This window comes from Lepisma saccharinum, chromosome 20 (genome assembly GCF_977018435.1).
Source record: "Lepisma saccharinum chromosome 20, izLepSacc3.1, whole genome shotgun sequence".
In the NCBI taxonomy this organism is placed as follows: Eukaryota; Metazoa; Arthropoda; class Insecta; order Zygentoma; family Lepismatidae; genus Lepisma; species Lepisma saccharinum.
The window spans coordinates 17,807,295-17,817,046 of record NC_139248.1 but is presented as its reverse complement, the minus strand read 5'-3'; the positions used below and the strand labels follow the sequence as shown (position 1 = coordinate 17,817,046).

Sequence of the window (9,752 nt, the reverse complement as noted above, 5' to 3'; positions counted from 1 at the left end):
TATCCTTATGCTAATAAAGGAAGCGAAGATGCATTTTTCATACACCCCCTGCATTCGTGCAGAGTAAGTGACTCAAACCCGGCGCCTTCCTTTGCTTAATGTCCCTAGGGACCCGGTTCAAGACGGCGGGTGTGCCATTCAAACCTTGCCCCCCCGGGGGCTTGATTGTAACATGTGTACACACATGCGGACGTTCGTCCGAGACCGGCCATTGTGCATGACTTACAACAACATGATACCATAAATCACCGTTCCTTTTATAGACTGTCTTTTGTTTTCTTCTTCTTCCAGGTAGCCAGGATACCTTGAGGACTTAAGGATGAATTAAGGATAACACGTATCGAGCAGGAGCTCAAGGATGTGCTTATTAGGGAGAGCCAATAACATCATTGCCGGCAGCGGTTGTAAAAGTTAACTACGAACATGTTGACGAGGGTGTCACGTGGACCGTTTTGCCGTTACGTCAGTGTTTTGCCCGATTCTCGCCTTCAGTAGGCCGAATTTTCATTTTGCCGACTGGAACCAGTTGGTGTAGCGGCTTTGAGAAGGCCGACGTGAGCAATTCATCTCGCTTGAACGCCGTGACAACGAAACTAATGAGACAGTTGGGTTTCGACGGCGATCGGGCGCTCGTGGACATTTTCCAAAAGCCTAAGACGCAAGGTTTCTACGCCGCTAGGGCCAGTCGCTGCTAGGAGACGAAAGGATTGTGCTTCTGCTACCCGCTACTCGTGCAAAGACTTCTCTAGGATATCTGCGAACGTGACGCTAATTGTCAACGCACCGTACTGGGGAGGTTCACCTAATATGGTTGTGGATGCGCAGTGCCGAAACCTGTTTCTCTCATTTCCAATCCCAGAAATCCTGCTGGATTGACCAGTGTCAGTGCTCTCGGTGTGAAGGTGCGGTCCAGAAGTTCGCGGACATGTGATTTCTTCCTCGACGCGCGATGTACGCAGTGAATTTTACCGATCCGGACGCGAGTCTCAACGTCACGGACCCCACCGTGCTCATGAACGGGACGACGCCGTTCGCGCCCGCAAAATGGGGTCCGAAGCGCGATCCTTTGTACATCGTCATCCCCATGACCGTGGTCTACCTGTTGATATTCATCAGCGGCATTTTGGGGAATGTGAGCACGTGCATTGTCATTGCGAAGAACAAGTACATGCACACCGCCACCAACTATTATCTCTTCAGTTTGGCCATCTCAGATCTTTTGCTACTAGTTTCGGGTCTTCCGCCGGAAATGTACTACATCTGGTCCAAGTACCCGTATGTTTTCGGAGAGGCGTTCTGCATCATACGTGGCTGTGCAGCAGAGACCTCTGCCAACGCAACGGTGCTTACCATAACGGCGTTCACTATCGAGCGCTACGTGGCCATGTGCCACCCCTTGAAGTCGCACACTATGTCCAAGCTCTCTAGGGCCATCAAGTTCGTGCTGGCCATCTGGATACTGGCCTTGTGCCTGGCTGTCCCTCAGGCGTTCCAGTTCGGGGTCATAACCGGGTTCTCCCACAACGGGACGTACATCAAAGACTACGCCTGCACCATCAAGCGTTCTATGAAGTACTCCTTCCAAATCTCCACTGTGGTGTTCTTCATTGCTCCGATGACGCTCATAACGGTGCTGTACATCCTCATAGGGATCAAGCTGCGGCAGTCCAGGGTTCTGTCCAAGAGGCCGTCGATAACCATGGACAAATCGGAGGATAGGAAAACCACAGGGAACATCTCGCAGAGCCACGTCATCAGGATGCTGGGTAAGTAGTGTTTATCCTTTATCACATTTTTCTTGTTAATATTGTCATGCAGATCTAGTATGTAGAAATTGCAGCGAACTCCAACAGGACTCGAACCGGATACCATTTCTCAACCAACTTGTTTTAAGTGATGCGAGGACAATCATAAGCACAAATGTGATGCACACGAGAACCCTACGGAAGGACTGGCCTGTCCTGACTGGCGCCAGAGTCTCGTTAGCTTGAAAGACTGGGGTTTCCCAGGCCGTACTGCGTGTAGACATTTGAGTGCGTTCCACAAAGGATATTCCTTACACCCTTAAAGTAACACCCATGGCCATCCCAGGATTCGAACCCAGGAACGCCGGTGTCGTAATTGTCAGTCCAGCGCCACCAAGAATGCCGTGAGCTACGGAACCACTGTTTAACCTTGATTTGATTTCACTTTTCGTATTGAGCAACGCTTTCCTGCCATTTTTGGCTAATCGCAACGATGCTGGTGAGTGACGACATGATGAAATTGAAGAAGGGACAGTCACAAAGAACACCGATGCCGGGATTCGAACCCGAGACCCCTAGTGTCGTAGCGCGCTGTGGTAACCACTCCACCACGGAGGTTAGTCCTATTTTACCTGAATGAAATTTTTTCCGCCATTGCTAACCAACGGAATCTGTTGTCACTGAAGCACCGATGACATCAATGGTGCGAATTCAGGTGGATCTAAATATCATCTTCGTTTTGGCACAGCTCAGTTGGTAGAGAAACAACACAGTGTGCTAGAAAACTGGGTTCGAGTCCTGATCCCCTTTTACACGTTTTGCAATGTCCTCCGCTTAAATGGTTAGCCTGGCACAAGTCGTCTGAACAATTGTCCCGTGATAGACAAGAAAATAAAATGAGATGAAATGCAATGCTCTAGCCTGTCACAAGTCGTCTGAACAATTGTCCTGTGATAGACAAGAAAATAAAATGAGATGAAATGAAATGCCCTAGCCTGTCACAAGTCGTCTGAACAATTGTCCTGTGATAGACAAGAAAATAAAATTAGATGAAATGCAATGCTCTAGCCTGTCACAAGTCGTCTGAACAATTGTCCTGTGATAGACAAGAAAATAAAATGAGATGAAATGAAATGCCCTCTCCTTCAGGGAAATTAATGTTAACCTCTCTTCCCCGCAGCATATCCTAGAACCTGCAGGTTAACGAGGCTCTTCCCCTCACAGTCAGTAAAATCCTCTGGAATTTGTGTTCTTGACCGTGTGTTTGTGTGTGTTACAGCAAATTCAACTTATTGCGATTCACCCTCCACGTCACGACATGCCAAATAGCTAAATACATAGAAACGTTTGATCGTTTTATCCTTGATCTATTCTTATCAGTAACGAACTCAGAAGAAGGTCAGTCTGAAGAGAAGAAAAAAATTTAAATTGATTATTTTCGAGCATTAATGGAAGTCAACGGACGAAATACATATGATATTTGTCTTTTAGGAGTTGTGTGGATCTCACATGATGATGCCACTGGTACGAAACCCTTTGTTAATTGTCTCATTTCACACAGAGCATAAAGTAAGAAAACATTTGTTTTAAAAGGCGACAAACAAATTTTGTTTACCAGAACAAAATTCTTTTGGGAAATGTTCACCAGCCCAAATTATTTTAGTGATTGTTCACCAGCACAAAATTATTTTAGTGATTGTTAACCAGCACAAAATTATTTTAGTGCTTGTTCACCTGCACAAAATCATTTTAGTGATTGTTCACCAGCACAAAATTATTTTAGTGATTTTTCACAAGCACAAAATTATTTTAGTGATTGTTCACCAGCACAAAACAAAATTCTTTTATGATTGTTCATCAGCACAAAACAAAATTCTTTTAGTGATTGTTCACCAGCACAAAATTAATTTAGTGATTGTTCACCAGCACAAAATTAATTTAGTAATTGTTCATCAGTACAAAATTAAGTTAGTAATTTTTCACCAGCACAATTTGTTCAGTAATCTTTCACCAACACAAAATTATTTTAGTAAAATCTCAAAGCTTTTTAGAATTACCAAATAATATGGTCAAAATTACCACATTTAGTAAAAGGTGACGTGTTTTTTTTTTTTAATGTTTGTGGTTATCAAAAACATTAACCAAGCATGGTTTGTTAATTCATACAAATCACTTTTTCTGCGCACGCTGCCTTTCTGCAACTTTGGACTAAGTTGACGGTAAACGTGAATGATTGTATTAATCTGATGAATAAACACTCCCAAACTCGTATCCAGTGAGGGGTTGAATTTAGAACTATCTTATGTCGACCGCCAAGATCGTGGGATGCTTTGATGAACTGTCATACAGTGGAGTCGCGAGAAATTTTTTCTTGGGGTGGGCTCAAGGGTGGATGAAATATATTTAGGTGGACTCTGGTTCGGTGGTCATGGTCAGGGGAATTTTTCAAGGTGGAGCGACGTTCATCAAGGTCGTGATGTACTGGAGCATTCTTGTTCACGGCTCAAATTCATACTTATAATGCAATTGTTACAAATATTTTGTATGTAATTGTTATTAGTGTTAAAGATGCGGCATATAAATTTCCTGTATTTTGTAAAAGAATGAATATTATAAAAATATAGCGAAATAAGCTTTCATCGGTTAAAGAAAAGCTTCTCTAGGCTTTTACAAGACAAACGAAGCTTGTAAACGTAACAATGGAAAAATTATATTCCACTGATAACACAAAAAAAGATTAAATTTAACAAAACTCATTTAGTCACAGTTACCGGAATAGTAAAAACTATTCTATAATAACCATTTTGATAAAATTTATTCAATAAATTTTTCCTATTTTTGTAGGTTTACTCATTATTTTTACGTCTTAAAAGTCTAATTTCATCATTTTGGCGCACGTAATCATTTTTCGCACGTTAATAAAAGGAAACCAACCTAATGGAGAATCTAGAAACGTTCATCACTTTTGAAGTGAAACTGACTTGTTAGTCAATTGTTAGGCCGCTTTGTGTGCTTTATACTATAATTATATATTACCTTGTTACTTTGAGTTATCTAAATGATATATATCATGCCCACTCTCGTCCACCCAGTGGGGACGCCCCTGCTCTCATTAGGACCTCCGTGACTACAAACCAGTGATGTGCGTCTACGTGTAAACAACGATAGTCTACATTCTACACTTAGACTATGTTATACACGTAGATTACGTAATCTATGTAAACAACATGGCGAAAGGTGATAACTTAGCAAAGAGCGCCGTGGATATAAAAAGAAAATTATACTGCGTATCAGTTCCTGATGTGTGTGGAGAATTTTCATACTCGTTCTTTCAAATTCGAACAATTTCTCACCTAGGAAGAAACCTAATATAGGAAATATTCTAGTGCTTTATGGGGAAAAGACCACTCTAGCCTCACGACTGCCATCTGTTGTTGTTTTTTGCATTCTATTTATCTTCTTCCATAGTTGACAATAGAAGAGAAGAGAAATTTTGTTGTAAATAGGGTTCTTTTCATTTCGTTAGGAACCAATATAGTTGAAAATGTCACTTTCATTTCATGAAACACTTGAAAATTAATTTTAATGCACTTTAGATTGTCTACGTAGTCTATGTAAACTACAACCCAATGTAATCTATGCGTAGATTACGTGTAGACAACGCATGTAGACGTAGACTTACAGTCCTACGGCACATCACTGTTACAAACCATTACCACTGATATGTGCCAATTGAAACAAATCCCATTTTGCCTTGTGTTGCTACATGAAAAACAAAAAGTTTCTTACACATATATTGATATAAAATGCATGTAACTTCCCTTTATTGTCCATACATTTGGAGGGGGCTGTGACTCTCTTAGCCCCAATCTTTGATGTGCCTTTGATTCCCGTTCTTATATATTCTTGTTTGCTGTTTTCTCATCGCCACAGGCATATAATAGCTGAAATAAGCATCTAAATATGTTAGGGAGTTTAAATGTTGTCTATTTAAGCTATTATATATATACGTGGATAGATTAGGCAGGTCATGTTTGGCTGTCCCTAGCCACTCGTAATTGTTACACCTCGCATTTATTTACCACCACTAGATGGCACGGTGTAATACATTATTTATAATTTTAACACTTTTCCTATCAGGAGCTTTTTTTGAAACATAATATTAACTTTATTTCAGTTTTAATAATTCTCAAATTATTCTGGGATACATCTCAAAGTCTGCTTAGTTCTTAAGGGAACTACATCCTCGTCTGAGACTTCCAACAGTTTTTTTATATTGCTTGTGCTTATAATTATGTGACATTTAAACCCATAAAGCATTTTTTGTCTTATAGAAGTGTTGTTCTAATGTTCGAGTATATTGTTCCATATGCTTGATTTCAATAAAAGACAACGAATTATTATGCTTACGATACATAGGTATGGAGTTCTAAAATTAACTGAACTGGGACTCCATAAGCATGCTATCGTCGCACCAAATGCCAAAACCACGAATATGCTAATTCTTAATTTATGGGTAACAGCATTTTAATATTCAAGGTTCCAGAAAAATATATGTTTTACATTTGGATAAATGTTGTCATCGGTATAATGTGTACCTACTTATGACTGTATTAGGCTGTATAAGTTGGCATAGGTATCTATCAACAAAAAGGTGCCAGAAACTGCACTAGGTGAAAAAGTCAAAATTTGCACATTGTTAGTTTTGGCATGATGTAACGATATACAGGGTGTATCATAAGTAATAGTTCAAACTGACACAGTGGAAAGTACACGATAATAGAAGCAAAAAAGTCTCAGTCAACATGGGTTCGCAAACGAGCCGTTTTCGAGATAGTTGCGAATGTGTGGTTACAAGCCGCCACTGACTTCATTGTTTGTAAACGTCGTCCTAGTTGGCAAAAATGCTAATAATGTGTGCGAATGTGTGGGTACAAGCCCTCACTGACTTCACAAATGTTCTGTTTCATTACAACGCCACCTCTCGGAAATGTTCTGTTTTGTAAACAAAGAGCAAACCTCAGACCGCGCAAGGAGTAAAGCAGTCGGTGTTTACAAAATGCAATCAATGACGGCTTGTAACCACACATTCGCACACATTATTAGCATTTACAAACAATGAAATCAGTGGCGGCTTGTAATCACAAAATTCGCGATTATCTCAAAAACGGCTCGTTTGCAGACCCATGTTTACTGAGAATTTTTTTCTTCTATTATCGTGTACTTTCAACTGTGTCAGTTTGCGCTATTACTTATGAGACACCCTGTATTAAATGATGTTTACTACATATCCACCGGAAGGAAAATTATTATTATCCCTGGTTGTGCTGTGTCAGTCATAACCAAAGGGTGCGGTGGTTCAAGACGGAGGGGAAATGTTCCTGAATATGTTTTTTTAGTAACTAGAAAATCAAATTGCAGATATAGCTATTAACTTCATTGAAACTAATACATTCAACCACAATGTACCACGCATCCTTTCCTTAAATCGAATTTTGCATACTATCAACGACGCTACCCATTGAGTTTCTACGATTGTACACAATTTCAAAATCCTTAACCAAGGCCTCCCGCATGATTTTTCCTCAGGGGAAAGGCAGCAGTGCTTCAAGTGGGGTAAATGCGGACTGATGCTTCCCCCCAGTTAGGAGAATTCTCATAAAGTACCCCAGCACTATGCTAATTTGCATAGAAACATAATCTGCTGTCTTTCACAGCACCCCTCGTCTATGTTTTTATGCTACAATTTCAAAATTTGAATCATATGAAGACTTTCCAGATATCACAGGGGATATATCTCCGCTCGCAGAGCTTGTTTTCAGTTGACCTGATTTGGGGACTTGTTCCACAGACACAAATACCGAATATTCTGAAACGAAGAGGCGAATTCGTGTGTGGTCCTACGAATGCGGAAATTGCAGTGTTTACTCACATTTCCCATTGATCACCATATGCGTATCTTGGCACTCCTACGAACTGCCGACAGCAACTTGATAGAATGACGTTTGAAAAAAAATAATACAAATACCTCAACTGGGTACAAAGTATATTTTTATTTACATAACTTCCAAACTTCGAAAGAAGATATCTTGAAATACCTTGTGAAGTACTATGCACTTTATTTCTAACAGTAATATTGTTTATTGTACAGTTCCCAATTACAGTATTTTTTTTTAAAAAAAAAAACACATTAATATAAATTACTATCTTATTGTTCTGTGAATACTTATCTTTCCGTTACCGTTTCAAGTTTCTAAGTGCAATAATAATGAATATGCCACGGATGCAGTTTTCTGGTTGAGTAATTTTTAAACTGAATTTGACACAATTGTATCGGTTTTCTTATTCGTAGCAAAAGTAATTAAATATAAAAATCCAATGAATTCTCTCTGGAAATATTATTATATTTTAAAGTAGACTCATAGTCACATACTCCAGGAAGTTATCAATATTAGGCAAGCCCATGTACCTAGCAACACGCTGGGAGAGAATGAAACAAGGAGATATCTCTTTACTCTTTCTACTCCACAAATATCACTGGGGAACAAAATTGAACCTTTTTTCTGGCACACGAGGGAAAATAGCTGATCATAATAGTACATTTTGCGCTGAATTCAAATGTGTAAGTAGTTTTCTTAATCACCCACAGTTTTCTTGTGACACCCAGGTTAAGTGTGAAATATGTTTGTGCATCTTTACATACATACGACACTATACAGCTTAACTAATATGTGAGAGTTGTTGATTTTCCTCCGTATTTTGCACCTGGAATATCCCTCTTCAGCATCCAACAGTAATCAGTAAGCATGCTAGCCAGTGATGTTCCGTAGGCTATAAGTCTACGTCTACATGCGTTGTCTGCACGTAATCTACGCGTAGATTACATTGGGTTGTAGTTTACATAGACTACGCAGAAAATGTAAAGTGCATTAAAATGAATTTTCAAGGGTTTCATGAAAGGAAAGTGACATTTTCAACTATATTGGTTCCTAACAAACTGAAAAGAATCCTATTTACAACAAAATTTCTCTTCTCTTCTCTTATCACTATGGAAGATAAATAGTATGCAAAAAACAACAACAGATGGCAGTCGTGAGGCAAGAGTGGTCTTTTCCCCATAAAACACTAGAATATTTCCTATGTTAGGTTTGCTCCCTTGGTGAGAAACTGTTCGAATTTGGAAGAAAGAGTATGAAAAGTTTTCCTCACACATCAGCAACTGATACGCAGTATAATTTTCTTTCAATTCCACGGCGCCCTTTGCTAAGTTATCATCTTTCGCCATGTTGTTTACATAGATTACGTCGTCTACGTGTATAAAGTAGTCTACGTGTAGAATGTAGATATCGTTGTTTACGCGTAGACGCACATCACTGATGCTAGCCCTCTATTGTCCCTGGTACATCTTTCCCATGAGAGAGATGTCTTGGTGGAAACGCTCCCCGTGTTCGTCACGTGATGGCACCAAGATTGTCAGGGAAGGAATCCAAGTGAGAGTCAAAGAAATGTATTTTGAGTGAGATATTACACCCCATATCTTTGTATGACTGTAACAGTTCACCCACAATATAACGTTAGTTCGGAACTTTACGATTTCCCAAAACGTTTATACACAACGCTTTTAAATTAATTCCACACTGATCTTTCAATTTCTAATTTGGGAGCACACAAAAATCCCTTGCTTGATTTTTAGCGTCCTAACACGAGGAAATGTTTCCCTCAAATAATGAAACTCGGCACCATTTTTGTCCATAGCCTTAACGAAGATTTTGAAAAGCCCTTCCTAACTTGATACGAAGTGGAGGAAGAAGAATCATATCAGAGTCGACTAGTGAGGGATGTACAACATTTTGACTGTCCTGGTGTATGTTATTCACGATTTGGCCATTCTTTTTTGTTGCAATGATTATTCTTCTCCCTGCTGTTCCATTTCGCACAAGAAGCCGCAAAATTTAGTGTAGCCGAGCTGCAAACCCTTTAACAACACAATTACTTTTGAATCGAAGC

At 39.7% G+C, this 9,752-nt stretch overlaps 1 protein-coding gene across 1 annotated transcript in view; it reads left to right on the top strand.

Annotated features, from left to right (window-relative positions):
• The first annotated feature begins 646 nt into the window (after nt 1–646).
• Nucleotides 647–9,752, top strand: part of LOC146003748 (pyrokinin-1 receptor-like) — a 172,439-nt gene continuing 163,333 nt past the window's right edge. The window contains exon 1 of the mRNA XM_083142151.1: nt 647–1,766. Coding sequence (XP_082998277.1) covers nt 950–1,766 — 817 coding nt within the window. The 5' untranslated portion in view covers nt 647–949. The remainder of the gene's footprint in view (nt 1,767–9,752) is intronic.